This window comes from Rhipicephalus sanguineus, chromosome 11, assembly GCF_013339695.2.
Source record: "Rhipicephalus sanguineus isolate Rsan-2018 chromosome 11, BIME_Rsan_1.4, whole genome shotgun sequence".
Taxonomy (NCBI): Eukaryota; Metazoa; Arthropoda; class Arachnida; order Ixodida; family Ixodidae; genus Rhipicephalus; species Rhipicephalus sanguineus.
Genome location: NC_051186.1, coordinates 41,469,508 through 41,485,131, shown reverse-complemented (window position 1 = coordinate 41,485,131; position 15,624 = coordinate 41,469,508). Strand labels below are relative to the sequence as shown.

Genomic DNA, 15,624 nt, shown 5'->3' with positions numbered 1-15,624 from the left:
AAGAAAGAAAGAAGATTAAGAAATATTAAGAAAGAACTCAATATGCGTTCTCCAGGTGGTGGCGTTTGCCTGACAGCTCCTCTGCCTTCTCAGGTTTCGCCGGTGTGGAATTGGCTTTAATTTTTTTCAGGCGCGGCAAGAAATTCGTTGGAGTTCGCGGCAAGAAATACGCTGCGCCGGACTCCCTTATGGGTCGCAGAAAAAAAGCGCCTTTCCTAACGTCAAACCGCCATCAATCAGAGAATAAATAGCAGAAAATCGGAACGAAGAAGCAGCAGACCTCTTCGCGCGAGTCCGTCGAACGATGACCAAATAAACATCGTTCCTTGTTCCGAGGCACCTTTATTTCGGTTGCCGCGCGGACAAAACTTGTTGACGTGTGGCATGTGTGGCGAAAGGCTTAGCGTCCTCCACTCGCTGAGGGAGTGTCGGGAAGCAGAAGGATGAAAGACGGAAGCACTTCTCAAAAGCTTACCGACCTAATGTCCATTTTCGCCCCGCAGTGGTTATCGGACGGGAACCGCTATTTGACACAAATGCTAGGTTTTCTCACCGCAACTAACACTCCTAGCATTACAAGCCCTATTACTTTGTATAGCACGGCCTCTCTTCGGAGGCCCTTGCTGTGACAGGAGCTTATTGTATATATAGCACATGTCCGTGTTCCCGTGTTCAGGTGCCCGTGTTCAAGTGCCCTGCGGGTGAGGTGGCAGAGTTACTGGCATCAAAATATTTTGATATATTATGCATTCACACAGCATCCATCGCGCTCCTGTACATCTCGTTAACCGTTGCGACAATTTCAATGCATATATATGCAATTTACAGCCCGTACCTTTAAGCCCTCATACAGCCACGTGCACCTGTCCGTTGTCAATGTCACAACCACTTCTTTACACATCACCTTTTGGCGCTCCTTGGCCCCGACTCAACCTTATGCCATATCATCAACAGCCATGCATGCTAGCTCGACTTCATAATTTGGATTTTAATTATTTGTTTATAATTGGTTAATGTGCACCAAGGCCACGCTCGCGCGTTAACGCCGAGCGATAACATTAGCAAACGCCCCCTTCTGACCTTCAGTATGCATAAGTGGTCATTTCCTAAATGTGCATACTGGCACATACGACGATATGCATCCTGCTTACGAAGCTCTAAATTCGATTTATAAGGAACTGCGCTTGACGCCTAGAGACTGCGCTTGGCGCCGTTAATGCCTGTTTCTCAATATTGAAAATCCAGCATTGCCGAGTGGCTGACCAAAGAGGCCATAACTGAAGTGCCCTTCCTTTTCAGTCAGGTGACGCTGACGCTGAAGGAAAAAAAGAGCAGCTGGAAAACAAATCTTTATTCATCACTGATGTTCAAAGACAAACAACACGCACAGCGTACTTCAAAGAGACATACTGCAGTAAAGAAAAGACAACAACTTGTTGCTTCCTTGTGGTCCAACACACTTCATAGTATGATCTGCAATTATTTTGTACTTGCTACAGCGACTGCGATACCGAGGCGCTCGTAACAGGAGTATTTTTCACCCATATACACTAAACTAGAACAAGTATAATGAATGCGATACCCTATGCACATTACTATGCATATTGAATGCAAGTGCAGCAGTGCTCTTACTGGAAGACCACGCGTGGATGTAGTAGGAGTCACTGCGAAGTCTGTCAATTGGGATGCAGAACTGACTAGATACGAAATTCCAGCCGCGGAACGCCACTTCGTTTTCGACATCACTTGAAAACCGCTCATTAGCTGTCATCTTCCGAAACACTCTCAGTAAAACCATTTTCTGACATAATACGGGACGTGCTCAATGGATGCACAAGAATAAATAACACATATTTCGACCAAGAAAAGTCGCGGCGAGTCGCGCACGTCCCTGCCGTGCACTGGTCAATCATGACTCGTTAGAAGTACAGTAGCTAGATGGGCGAGTCGATGGCCCAGTCATAGAAGTGGATATTTCATGATTGGGCCACCAGCATTCCTTATCACGAACCAGTCCTCGATAACTTGCGATGCCGCTGCGTCTTTTGTCTATACGGAAGGCGCTGGCCACTATCCTGTCGGATGCAATCGCTGAGATCGGCGACAGTTGTGCATTCGCACGGAGTGGAAGGTGTGGAGAGTTGTGTGATGGTCGGGAAGATGAAATCTCGATTAAATTTAAGATGGAGATTCTATACGAAAATGCCATGAACGGTGAGGAAATGGTTATGAACAGGGGAATAACGATGAAGTTATCGAAAGGATCGAAGTGAAAGAGCAGTTAATGGCGAGACCCGAGGTCCCACAAGAAGATGCGCCAGTAAAGACCCGTTTGAGGCCTTACAAGGAAATCTGAAACAAACACACGCACAACGTATTTTAAATATACATGCTGCAGTAAAAAAGACGACTTGTTGCTTGTTTGTGGTCCAACACACCCTACAGATATGATCTGCAAGCATTTGTACTTGCTCCAGCGACTGAGATACCCAGGCGCTTGTAACAGGAGTACTTTTCGCCCACATACCCTAAACGAGCACAAGAATATGATGCATGTGACATCTTATGTACACCTGCCAGCAAAAGTTTACGGGATGTGGGCTCTGAAACACCGCTGCGTTCAGATATCGGCCGCCATTTCGTGCTGGAAGAGAACCTGGTGCATGGCGTTCAGTGCCTTAAGGGCCGTGCTCCTGGGTAGCCGACGCAGCCTGTCGGCGACCATCATGCCGAAGTAGTGGAACGCGTCCTGCTGCGACCCGGCAGCTGCAGGAGGCGCCGAACTACTCGCCATCGAGGCATCCGGGGTATTCTCCAGCGTCGCCTCTGAAAGGTGCTGCTGCGCCGGGACTTGGTTACTGGTCAACGACTCGCCGTCCAGCTGATTATCGACGCTGTCGTTTGTGTCCCACGACACGTCTTCGTCGTGCTGGGGCTCCTGCTTTATCTTCCTGCGGTAAAAAAAAAACGAAATCCCGATAAAGCAAATCGTCCGCGACAACCTAAACACGTCTGTGACAAAAAGACTTGTTCAACGGAAGCAAAACAGACGCGCGGTAAGCTGAGCCAGTTGGCGATGGTTCACTGCGGAACAGCGCAAACTACAACAAAACAGCAAAGGTGAGAGAAGCAAGCGCTGACCATCAACTAAAGCTTTATTCCTAAAGCAAGCCAGTATAACCGAATAAGTGAAGAAAAAATTATGGCCCCAATTGACGCTGTGAAGGCGGCTGGAAAGCCAAACTGTAAAGGACACCCAGAGCGATTACCCATAGCCACGTCTCTTGAATGGCCTTCCGCATTAGAATCGCACAAGAGAGAGATAGGCGTCTGACCTTCACCGGAAGCGATGGCCAAAAAGTGCGTCTAATTTTGCAGACAGGCCATGCATGTTTCATCGTACACAACCGTCTGATTCGACGCGTTCATAGCCATATGAAGCATTGCTTTGGGTCATCCAAGTCGTCGACGTCCATACAGCTACCAAAGTTTTACCGAAGTGGAACTAAAAATGTGAGCGTACAACAAAACTGGATTTCTTTGGTTCTTTCTGCATGTTTGTCAATGTTTGACAATTGCCACTTATGAAGGGTTCTTTTTATACAAAAATATACGGATGCACGTAGGCTACTGATTTCAGTTCCAGTTATGTAAATACCAGTAATTAACATGTGTTTGAATTTTCGTTTGCTGATACCCGATAGTCTCCGAGAAAAAGTACACAAATTTCGAAAATGTTGTTTCGAGAAGAACGCAAAGATCACGTAGGGGTACACCCACATTTCTTGTCCTCGTGTCGAAAAAAAAGGTCCAAGAAGTTTTTTTGTGAAACCGCGAGTACCCAAGTGTGATATATTTTTTGAAAGATAAAGGAATTCCCAATCAGATGATTGCAAAATCTCAAAATTGAATTTTTTGTCCAAGCGAAGTCTATCAAGGATTAGGTCTCCCCATTTATGACAAGGGTTGATCGCTTCAACGCCTCAAGTCTGATTTGTAAAACGTGACTGCGCTAACGGAAGCTGCACCCACTTACTTCTTTTCGGGCCCGTCGCTTACACAGCTTTCGGGAGACCAGCTGCAGAAAACAGAAAGGCAGAGGAAAGACAGAGGAGCTTAAACAAATCTCCAGTCGACTACCTTGATACACGAGAAAGGGTCCGGTGGCATTAAGACTATAAAAGCACTCAATACTCATTCTTAATTATCCAATCTGGCGCCAGGTTGCAGTTACATACTACCTTGGGGACCCCACACAGTAACTCTATTTCATATTAAAGTTCCACGTGAGGACGTGCAAAACATTTTGCACGCCCTCTACTTTGTTGTATTGGTTCTAGTGGATCCAAGGACACTTTTATCTATCTATCTATCTATCTATCTATCTATCTATCTATCTATCTATCTATCTATCTATCTATCTATCTATCTATCTATCTATCTATCTATCTATCTATCTATCTGTCTGTCTACACCCCCCCCCCCCCCACACACACAGTAAAACCTCGTTAATTCGAACCTGAAGGGGACTACAATGTTGTTCGAATTAACGGACGGGCGCTAGAATGATCGGATATTGCGCCACACTACGCAGGCAGAACCCAAAGAAGCCACCTCTGGACTCGATATCGCGCGATACTACACGTTTGTGGCAAGTGATTTCGTAAATTAGGTTCGTGGAGCTCTAACAGCGAAAATAATTAATTGATCAGAAAGTGATGCGGAAGAAACAAGCAGCGACATGCAATCATGCGAGCAGTGAGCCTTAATGTTCGTTATATATGACGCCATTTATGCTCCAAGGCACGTTCATTTACATAGTAGAGTTAACGCAATCAAAATTAAAAGTAATCAGTAATTTTCATTGGCTTGCGTTTCTTCTGTCGCGACTCCATGAGCATCGTTCGCAGCTTGCCCAATAGTTCCACCGCAGCGTCCGAGTTCTCATCTGCGAATAAATGCTGCTGTTCTGTTGTTTCGCATCTCTAGTAAATTTGGTTTGGTATTGCAACACATTGCGATCACTCTGGATCGACTTCTGCGAGCAGAGATGAAAGCCAAGGGGCTCTCAGTTCGAATTAACCGTCGTGGATACCGACGCGTTCGAATGATCGGGAGTTTCCCCCCATAGAATCACACAGGGCTGTGCGGGGACCAGGGCGTCGGTTCGAATTAACTGTAAGTTCGAATTAACCGAGTTCGAATTAACGAGCTTTTAGTGTAACTCTCTGTGCGTGCGTGTGTGCGTGCGTGTGTGCGTGTTTACTGACTGCCATTGCACTGCTTGCTGCGTGGACGGAACGCGTGATTAGATAACAAGCTGTGCTATATGTTGTGTTTTTGCTGCGCAGTGTCATGTGCTTGCTGGAAGAGGGCGAGGACGCGCCACCCCATCGTAACTTACATTTTGTTCAGTTATTCTTTGTTAAGCATTTGTTTGGCAAGAATGTAAGAAACGCTACGCTTACATAATCATGTCCCATGATGCGCACGTTTATAAAATCTATAGCGTGTGGACGGCGTTTGGGGCAGCAAGTGAGCCTTTCTTTTCAGGCAACGCCTCGGTTTGGTCGGGTATACTCACACTTCAGGGACTATCAGGCCTTCGCCGTCTGGGACTGCAGCAGCAGCGGCCTCTTCTGCAACAGAGTAGATGTTCGAGATGACCCTGCGAAAAGGTAAGGGCAGCTTATTTGGTGTCCTCTGTTAATGGAGTGCAGGCATTGCTTTCGCACATGTCGAGAAATCGGGCGCGAACAGCGTCAACCTAACAGTATATCGCTTCCATCTGTTCTCTGGACTCCAAGTGCACGACCTAACCCTAGGTGTTTTAAAAGCGGAACTGTTTAAGGGCGTAATACTGAATCCGAAAACTATCATCATCATGAACCTGCACGCACTCTCTTCATTCTCTTCTTCATCTTCGTCCTCTTCATCTTCTACTTCGCTCCTTGAACACGTGCGCCGTTTTGTCCAGCGGGGAATGCAATCACTCTGATGGGAGAGAGAAAGAAAGAGGGAGAAAGACAAAGAAAAAAGAGAAGAATGAGAGGAAAAGATAGAAGGCAAGAGAATGTTTTACTATTACTTTAGAGTAATGGTAGTGACAACTGCTGTGTGGTCGCTGTGGTAGACCGTGATTGGTTCCGCGGCCATTTTCTGCAAGACGACTTTGTTCCTTTCGTAGAGCATTGTATTTACGCGGTTCTTCTGGTGCCTTTAATTTCCGTGGTCTACCCATGGCGGTCTTAAAATGAACTGATTGAGTTGCAAGACGGGTCTTCCTTTTATATATGAAAGCGGAAAACACACGCGGGGAGAAGGAAGGACCGTTTGACTCATTCGAAGCCCCCGTGTGAAGTGCAAAGCAGCTGCAACCTAATATTTACCGGGAACGCGTGGGAGGGTTCCCATTGTTCACAGGCGCCTTATCATGCATCATGCGGTTTTGATGCTTGTTTTGTGGTTTTCTTTATTGAAACGAATACTGAGCTCTATGCTGCATGTCTGATTGCAAAGAAGGATATGCCGTTTGCCTTCAATTGTTAAAGGACCCCTAAACCACCCAGAGGTCGAAATTTAGTTGTGGCGTTGCAGTTGTGCACGAGTCTACAGCGAATGCTAGCCAAGTTCCACACGTTTGCTCGTTTGGCTCTTTCCTTCGCTACACTACGTTCGTCGGCTCTTATGTCCACCTCTCCGAATACCCTTCCTCAAGTACGAGGTGAAAACGCAAGGAGCGCGCTCATCTGCTAGCAGAGGAGCACGCGGGAGTCTGTGGTGAGTAGTGGGATTTACCCAATTTCTGTGGCACGTACGCGGTATAGGAGCTTTGTGCTGGCGCCACGCAATTTTCCGACCAACGAAAGATATACTGCTTCGCTTTAAGAACGCTGTTGCGTACACTGGAGCACTGGACACGCTAACACTTTCTTTGTCCCATGGTGGACTTTCCCGTATGGCAGTTAGCTGGACTGTACAGCTGGACACTTAGCACTTGATGGACCATGCGGCGCTTTCAACGCAAAAGAAAATTGGGAAACGTACAATAGGACAGGAGGGATGCTGGGCAATTTTGGCGTCACATCCACTGACTACGGCTGACCCAGCAGGCAATGGAACATGCTACGGCGGGCAACGGTACGGGAAGCTCACATGACTGGTGCCTCGGAGGGCACAGGGCCATCGTCGTGGTGCCCTCGCAGAAAATCGTCCATGAGATCGTAGTAGCGCCACCTGGGTCGGCTGGGGGGCTTGCCGTAGACACGCGCCACGTCGTTCATCCGCCTCAAGTCCTTGTACTTGGTCTTCATGGTGCGGAACTTTTGCGCTGCGTGCTCCCCTGCATACGAGGCAGTGAGACGTACCTTCGTTAAAGAAGCACTACTACTCACGTGAAATGCGTGAACAGAAAGAAAACTGGGGCAGCTAAGCACTCGTGGTGCGAAGACTGGGGAAGCAGCGGAGCTGTTGGCCTTTCCCTCATCCTTACCCTCCCTTCCCTTTTCCATCCCTTGCTATAGAGAGAGAGAGAGAGAGAGAGAGAAGGAGAAGGTTAAGTGAAAGACGGGGATGTTAGCCAAAAGAAAATTTTCCGGTTTGCTACCGTGCACTGGGTAAGAAGAAGTAAGGGAGAACATAAATGTAAGACGATGTTAGGTGTTAACCATTCCTTCCTCCTCATCCTCACTTGACTTTCCAACCCTTGCTTTACTATACTATATATATAGCTTTGTTATGCTTCACTCTCTCCCTTCCTCCTTTATTTCGTCCTCACCCTTACATCACTCTTCTTAACCTTGACTTCCTTTTCCATGCCCTCGCTATGCCATACTATACATGGCTATCCAATGCCTTACCCTCTCCACTAATCATCTATAGATATAAGGGGGCGCCAACTCAGCCCCATATCTTTACTCAGTCGGACCTGCCCCATCATTGTTCAATTGGCAGGCTGGTTTTTGAAATGCACGTTTTTGAAAATAATGACGGCCGACGGCTCCTGCAGTGATGTCGCATTTTAAGAACGGTTTACTACCCACCTGCACTTCCGGAAAGCCGGGGACCAAAGGTAGGACGTTGTAAGCAGCACATCATTGGTTCATTTTAATGCTTGCACTCATTGCGAAGCCTGTTTCTTTTTCGGACTCGTCCATTGAGAGGGGAGGGGGTGCTACAGGGAAATTTGGCCCTACCTAATAAATAACCCTGTACACGCCTGTGGGGACAAAGACAACAGAACGTAGGAGTTGGCACCCTTACCGGCCTATATACGGCGAACATTGTTTTACGAGGTACGTCAAGCGAATCATCTGGGGCGTTCAAACTCAACCGCTCACTCTGTAAAATGCGGATGTTATCCCACATTAAAGGAAAAAGACGTGGTCTTCAAGAGCTGTACACAATTAAGTAGAGAACGATCAAAAACCTACCATATAAGACAAACAGGAGGTGTTTATGTCAGCCACCCCCCCTGTCTTGCTTCACGATAAGGTACTCACATTTCTTGACAGTTAAGGCACACGAACTATCAAGATTTACCTTTGGGTTTTTGCGCGTGTTTCCATATGTCAAAGAGCACAATAGGTTAACCTTTGGTTGCCGTCTCATGCGGAATAGTCACGTGAATTAACGTCACATATGGTGCCGTACCACCACAGTAGAATATAATTGAATGCTGGCTGGCGTAGCTTAAGCATCGTTATTTTGACAGTGTCAGTGGTCAGCCCTTGTCACTGGGGGGCCAGTAACCTACGTCGCGCCGTTTCGCGGTTCTTGCTATTCTGCCAGCATCACTACGGCCAGAAGCAGTCCACAGCGACGTGTCGCTCTACCGATAACGTCACGTGTGACGCTTTTGCTAAGGTCACGTGACCCTCCCGCGCACGCGCGCTGTATAGAATATGGAAACGCGCTTTATCGTGACACTTGTTCGTATACGCATGCGCGACCACCCCACTTTTTCTGCGTTTATATCTGTGGTCCCTTTCAATAAACCGTTCAGTTGTGAGCGAGTGCCCAGTCGTGTATTTTCTGCTCGAGGTCCGTCCGTCGTTGTGCTGAAGAGTTTTCAAAATGTAACTTGGGACGCTTCGACATGCCACAACACGGAAGAGCAAAGCAAGAAAAAGCCTTTGTCCGCTGGGAGGCGTATCTTGCCTTAACCTCAAATACAGCGGGCAATGGAGCGAATGTGATGATTATATTTTCTGTTCCACGGTTTAAATAAGGAAAACATGAGAGATAAAAAAGGCAGGGGTATGTTAACCAGTTTAGCATAATCGATATGCTACCACGCACAGGGGAATGGAATGGGGGAGATTTAAAGTTAGAAGAGTAAAGAGAGAGAGACTGAGAAAGAGAGAAAGAGAGGGGCAGCACACACTCAACGTTGCAGTCCGGCAGTCTTATGTGGTACACTGTCTCAACAATTTAGGAAAGACATGTAGCTACATTTTGGAGCGATTTCTCAAGTGCAGGCTCTACATATCCGCATCGTTATTTCATGCCACTGGCGTAATAATAGTTGTCGGGGTTTCACGTCCCCCAACCACGATATGATTATGAGAGATTATGAGAGACGCCGTAGTGGAGGGCTCCGGAAATTGCGACCACCTAGGGTTCTTTATCGTGCACCTAAATCTAAACCACAGCAGCTCTGGAAGCGCTCGCTCGCTCCTTTTTTCTGTGCACTTACTGAATTTCTGTTCGGCTTCTCCTTCCGACGACTCCAAAACAGCATGCTCGGGACCTTCTGGCTCTGCCTGTCGTTTCGTCGGTTTGCTTGAAGTAGCAGAGTCTCGAGCTTCTGATTCTTTGCGCGGTTTCTTTGCAGGAGTCGTAACGTCCGATGGGCATCTCTCAAATATGGTTGGCACCGCGCCGGGAGCAAGTCTTTTAATCTTGTGTCCACCGACATAGTCACTCAAAAGAAAATGCTTGCTGCAAACGACTGTGGAGGGTGACTTGTCATTAATCACGAGATCTTCCCGGGAAATGTTTTTCTGCCACTTCGCGCGCAGTTCCTCATCAGCAGGGAATTGGTGAAATGACACGCCGGCAGTCTTTCCAGACCGCGACTTGCAAAATGGCACACAACAGCACACCATGTGAGCGCTGTGCGAACGCTGCACCAGAACACGAAGCACACACGAAAATCACTTCGCAAAAGGAGGCACACACGAAAACGGCGTCGGGGAAACTCACTGCGACACGTACATACATCCAAGTGGGGCGCGTGCGGCAGCAAGCACCTTTCACGAATGACGCGACCAGTTTTCTTCAAGCCTTGCGCGCAGCGAGAAAGCCAGACTGCTCCCGCACGCACCTTGCACTGCGTTCACCGTTTCCTACAACAGGAAGAAGTAATTAGCACGAGAAAGAGCTTATGCGGCGCAACGCGCTTTGGATGGTTAGAGCTGGGTTAGAGTGCCGCGACGTCCTCCTCTCCCGCGGGTAAGGAGAACAATGGGGGGTTGGCTCACGACGCCCTCACGCGGAGCGCACCGTCGTGACTGTATTGAAACAGCGCCATTGTACTCGCGGCGGCTGCTCAGGCCGTGAAAGAAGGAGCAAGCGAGCGCCTCCAGACCGGCCCTGTCTACGCACACGCCTCACGGGCCTCTATCATTTCACGACCATAGAAATGCGCCCACCGCAGCCAGGATTCAGTATGCCGCTGGAAGCTCTCTGCGGTGTAGTAATCTCTATATCAAATTCCACACGTTGCATACATGCCGTCGCCAATATATGCGTGTGTGTGCGTGCGTGCATGTTGCTTTTCACGCTTCTCCCGAAAGCAACAACGCTGCGTGTGCGCTACACGTGCTCGGCGGCGCCGCTCGGTAGATCACCGGCAAGACGGGTTGTCTACGCCACAGCTGCACCGAAACGCAAGCTGTTTTTCCACCGCTTGCTGCCGCCGCTCTCTCGGCAATGGAGAGCAGCGGCCGTACGCCTGCCGCACCGCGATGTCCCCACATTACGGCCGTCTCACTATAAATCGGTTACAACCTAAGAAATGCCAGCTCCGCCCACAGCCATCGCTGTCCCTCCCACATAGAATTTCTATAAGCGCTCCAGCCAATAACGCGTACTCATTTTAGCTACGTCAATCACTTCTAGAGCGATTCAGATAGTTGACTTTCTCATACAGACACACGTTTGTGCCGCTAGTTTTAGGTCGAAAACTTGAACGTCCTAATAAATTTGGTCTGGGATTCTGATACCGCTGCACAGCCAAACGTAATGTTTTAGCTGGTAATGACGGACGTTGAACTATTAATATGCGTAGTATTTATTTACATTAGGGTCAAGCTTTACCGCAACCCCTTACCCCCTTAGGACGAGTATGAAGGAAGACTCGGAAGAGAACAGCGCTTTCCGATATGTAGCGTGGCACTGGAGGTGGTAAAGGAATACGTCTACTTAGGACAGGTAGTGACCAAGGAGCCGAACCATGAGACTGAAGTCACTAGAAGAATAAGAACGGGGTGGAACACATTTGGCAGGCATTCTGAAATCATGAATGGTAGTTTACCACTATCCCTCAAGAGGAAGGAATATAACAGCTGCATCTTACCGGTACTTGCCTACGGAGCAGAAACCTGCAGGGTTACAAAGAAGGATCAACTTAAATTGAGGACGATGCAGCGAGCAATGGAAAGGAAAATAAAACGTGACCTTAATATTCTTTAAGCTATAGCGTCAGCAAGCTCAAGCCTTCAAGCGCGCATCTCTACAATGTGATGATAGAAAAATCAAAAGCTGCAGCAGAATACACTTCGGTAAGCTCATGATAAACACCGGGACTGCACGTTTCAGCGGCGATATTTTTTTCTTTCGCATCGTGGAAGGGTAATTGAAAAAAGTGAACACACTTTTCTGTTGAGTGCCTCTTTAGGTGCGTCAGTGTTGCTTGCGCACAGATGCATGTCGGGAACGCCCAGTCAAAAGACAAGAAGAAATGAGCAGGGCATGCAGCGCGTAGGCAAGACAACCGGTGGTCATTAAGAGTAACAGACTGGATTCCAAGATAAAGGCAAACGCGCGAGGGGGAGACAGAAAGTTAGGTGTGCAGATGCGATTAAGAAGTTCGCGGGTATGACATGGTCGCAGCAGGAACAGGTCCGGGTTGACTGGCGAAACATGGGAGAGGCCTTTGCCTTGCAGTGGGCGCAGTCAGGCGGATGATGGTGATGAATATGATGAAAGAAAAAAATGTTTCGCAGGGGATGCATAAATGAAAATGAAGCAACGCGCTGCTCACAACGGCCTGCCTTTTGTCCCCGGGAAAGGGGGGTTTACCCCCGCGAAGCCGGGAAGAAAAGCTGGTGGGAAGTAAACAGCTTTGGGAATGCAACATCAGGGATCATCAGCCGCCATTATTGTCCAAAAGGAGCATCGCCATAACCTTGCACATAAAACAATGGCGGGGCAGGTAGGAATGACTAAAGGTATGGGGCTGACCTCGCACCTCGCTTTAGATGATAAGGTGGGGGGGGGGGCACCCCCCTCTGCGCCCGCCTCCGGACCTGACCCCGAATCCCGCATGATATGTAGCTATGACACATGACGCCGCCGGCATACCGCAATTCAGCAATAAACTGTTCCCCCACTGCTGAGTACCGTCTTGTAGCTAATCAAAGTGGACGATTGGGCCAGTTGACGATTCCTGATCTAAACTGCACATGGTCGCCATGCGCAGTTTGAAAACACAGTTGTAATGCATAAGCGCAAAGATAATCGTACCCGTCTAATTATTGAAGCCAAGAAAATGGCAACTTGATGTCCGCGTCAGCAAGCTGTCGATTGCTCTCTGAGATAAAGAGCAACCATTTCTGTCAAATGGCGCGCACGGACAATGAGTATATACCCATTTGCCCCGTGCACTGGGTGTCCAAGTTCTATGTTTTTTTTTTAACCGCTAATATATCTTGCACACTGCCACTTCCTGTTTTAGTCATGTGTATATCGTTTCTGAAAAATAACCCCTCAGTTAATGACCTCTGCATGTCGTCTTTGTCTTCATGCGGTCGCGGCGGCCGCATTTTCGATGGAGGCTAAAATGCGTGAGGCCCGTGTACTTATTAGAACCCCACGTGGTTGAAATTTCTGGAGCCCTCCACTACGGCGTCCCTCATAAGCATATCATAGTTTTTGGGACGTTAAACCCCAACATTTGAGTTAATATTATTCCTTGTTTTCTTCGGCGCAGTGTAGCTAGACCCTCTCGTAGCGTGTGCGTCTTCAGCGGCTGAAATGGACGCTTCTGTCACGACACTGCGCAGTTTTATTATTCCAGACAGTATTATCGGGAATTTCCTTCCAGCGAAATGAAATTATGCCTAATTCGCCGCGACAGCAGCAAGGTTCACTTCGTGTATACCGTCGAATTTTCCGAAAATATTCTTGGTTTAGACCCCTTACGCTCATACATTTCCTTGCCCGTAATATTATTGTGTCGTCCGCACCCCACAGAAGAAAGAAAATGGTACACAACTCAGTCATTAACCTGAGATTGAATGATGAAAATGTTGATGGTGACATCATGGATTGGTGACATTAGCAATCGCTTAGCCATCTTTAGCCAAGATAAAGCAGCACTGATGAACAAGCGCCATAATTTAGCGCAGCAGCAAGCCGAGCCATATTTTAGCAAAGCGAAGCTATAGCTGATGGGAAATTTTGTGCGCAAAAACAAGACAATTCACCAGAACGAGAGAGACAAGAGCTTCTTTCTCCTGTCCTGTTTCTCTCGTTCTGGTGAATTGTCTTGTTTTTGCGTGCAAAATTTCCCATCAGCTACGCACCACCTCACCGAATTTCAAGTTTTGTTAAACGAAGCTATAGTGCTTACGAGTGCTGCCAGTATGCAAGTAAACACGGCAGTTGAAGTCACGTGTCATTGTGAAGCTCCGTAAGAATTCACTGCCCTTAGTAATCGGCCGAACTTTTTTTTTTTGGTCAGGAACCAAACACCGTGTCCTTGCATGATACGCGTGAAACAAGCCAACGAAGACATTGTCTTCAGAGAGCGCCGAACATCCTCCGTTTCTTCCACTGTAGCTAAAGCTACGATGACGCACGCGACTGACTGCTCGGTGCCTTGCAGGCGACGCTGTCACGCCAGAAGACACAGTGGCGCTGGGGTTACAACACGTGTGTTCGCCTGATCGTCAGCATACATGGTACACTGGCTGGAAGACGTCAGCTGAAACAGCTTCTGTTCAAAACAAATCTACGACACTTCGCAAGAACTTTGAAGAACTTGCCTGTAATGCCAAACTCCGCTCCGATGATCTGCCACCGCTGGTTCTTGAGCCCCACGTCCTTGAACTCCGGTTCCTGGCGGTCGTAGAGGTAGCGGTACGGTCTCACCAACTCGATCAGACGCTCGAAGTCTATCGTCGTCGTCGGCACCGCCGGCTGCATGTCTGAATCTGCCGACACAAGCGGGCACTACAACAGCGAACGAGGAAACACGTTCGCTGCAACCAGCGAAAAAAACTGCTGCAACGGCGAAGGTAGCGAAGGGCTCCGGCGGAACGAAGCGCCACGCGCTACTGCTGTGGCGCTCCGATCGCTGCCACGATGAAGCGCTGCTTCGAAGCGCTGCTGCCCCGCGGGCGAGCATTTTCCAGCGGTAAACAGCGACCGCTCTCGCTCCTTCTCTCCTCTCCGGAGGGGGTGAAGGAAGGCGTTGCTGGCTGCAGCTCTCCAGCGCAGCTGTTGCTACAGCGATGGAGGGCATGTGCTGCGCTGCCGCCGCCGCTGCTGCTCGAGCTAGATGCGGCTTCTGCTGAATTGCAGCTTTTCCGGCCGCTATCGGGACGGTGTTTCCGTCGCCAGCGCTCCCTGAGACCCTGATATTTCTAGTCAGAATGCTCCGAAGGTCCGTTTGCGGCGGCTGGCGCGGTGTGCCGCCAGGTCGCAGCTCCGACGCGCTTCGCTGGAGCGATGGAGAGCAGCAGCGTTGACAGCCAGCGTGGCGTGTCGTTTTCACCGACGGTTGTGCTTGTTGTAGCGGCGCGCTTTTTGTGTGCGTGTGTGTTTGAAGTTACAAAGGCGAAGATCTAAAATTGTAGTCATCTTCCAAATTGAACGTCACTTAAAGTATACATACCAGTAGTATAGTGACAATCAGAGTTGCCATTTCCGGTTATAGTAAGCCGACTTGGCGTTATTTTTTAAACAGAGTTGCTTGTCGAATTTTCCAGTCCCTTGTCGCACTTTTCGGGCTTATTGGCGTATTTCATGGAAACGTAATTATTTTAGTGCTCGTCACGTTCACTAACAGCGCGTTTGTAGATGGCTGTGTGTGTAATTGAGCGTCTACATCAAACACGTTGGAGGAAGCAGCACTGGAAAACGTGCACTGGCAAATGTGCCATGAACAGAGCGGACACTGCCGTGGAGGCTATGTTATAAAGTAAATATTGTTGCCACCGGCCTTTTCAGCACCGGAGACTCGGGAGGGAGATGCAGAGGCAGCATGTAGAGACTGAAGAGAAACTTAACGTGGTTTATTTACATTGTTTACGTGGCGGGCATTTCCATACATGACGACGATTTCGTGTTACCTGATGAAGATTTCGTTTCTACATTGCGACGATTTCATGCCTA

The 15,624-nt window shown here is 48.5% G+C and overlaps 1 protein-coding gene across 2 annotated transcripts; it reads right to left on the bottom strand.

Annotated features, from left to right (window-relative positions):
* Positions 1–1,340: 1,340 nt before the first annotated feature.
* Positions 1,341–7,339, bottom strand: LOC119373278 (uncharacterized). Of its 2 annotated transcripts, XM_037643297.2 has the most exons (4): positions 7,156–7,339; positions 5,585–5,668; positions 4,037–4,078; positions 1,341–2,951 (listed from the first exon to the last, which is right to left on the bottom strand). In XM_037643297.2, exons 1-4 carry the CDS (start codon positions 7,311–7,313, stop codon positions 2,621–2,623), a joined length of 615 nt encoding a protein of 204 aa, XP_037499225.2. In that variant the 5' UTR covers positions 7,314–7,339; the 3' UTR covers positions 1,341–2,620. The 2 variants fall into 2 exon arrangements, with proteins under 2 accessions (XP_037499225.2, XP_037499227.2); XM_037643299.2 differs by lacking the exon at positions 4,037–4,078.
* Between the last annotated feature and the right edge of the window lie 8,285 nt (positions 7,340–15,624).

What these genes read in the sequence shown, in the direction of transcription:
- LOC119373278 (XM_037643297.2), bottom strand. Translation starts at nt 7,313, where the DNA reads ATGAAGACCAAGTACAAGGACTTGAGGCGGATGAACGACGTGGCGCGT. An exon ending in CCCTCCGAGGCACCAGTCAT is followed by an intron (nt 5,669 to 7,155) that starts GTGAGCTTCCCG and finishes ACCTTTTCGCAG; the next exon opens with GGTCATCTCGAACATCTACT. An exon ending in AGCGACGGGCCCGAAAAGAA is followed by an intron (nt 2,952 to 4,036) that starts GTAAGTGGGTGC and finishes TTTTTACCGCAG; the next exon opens with GAAGATAAAGCAGGAGCCCC.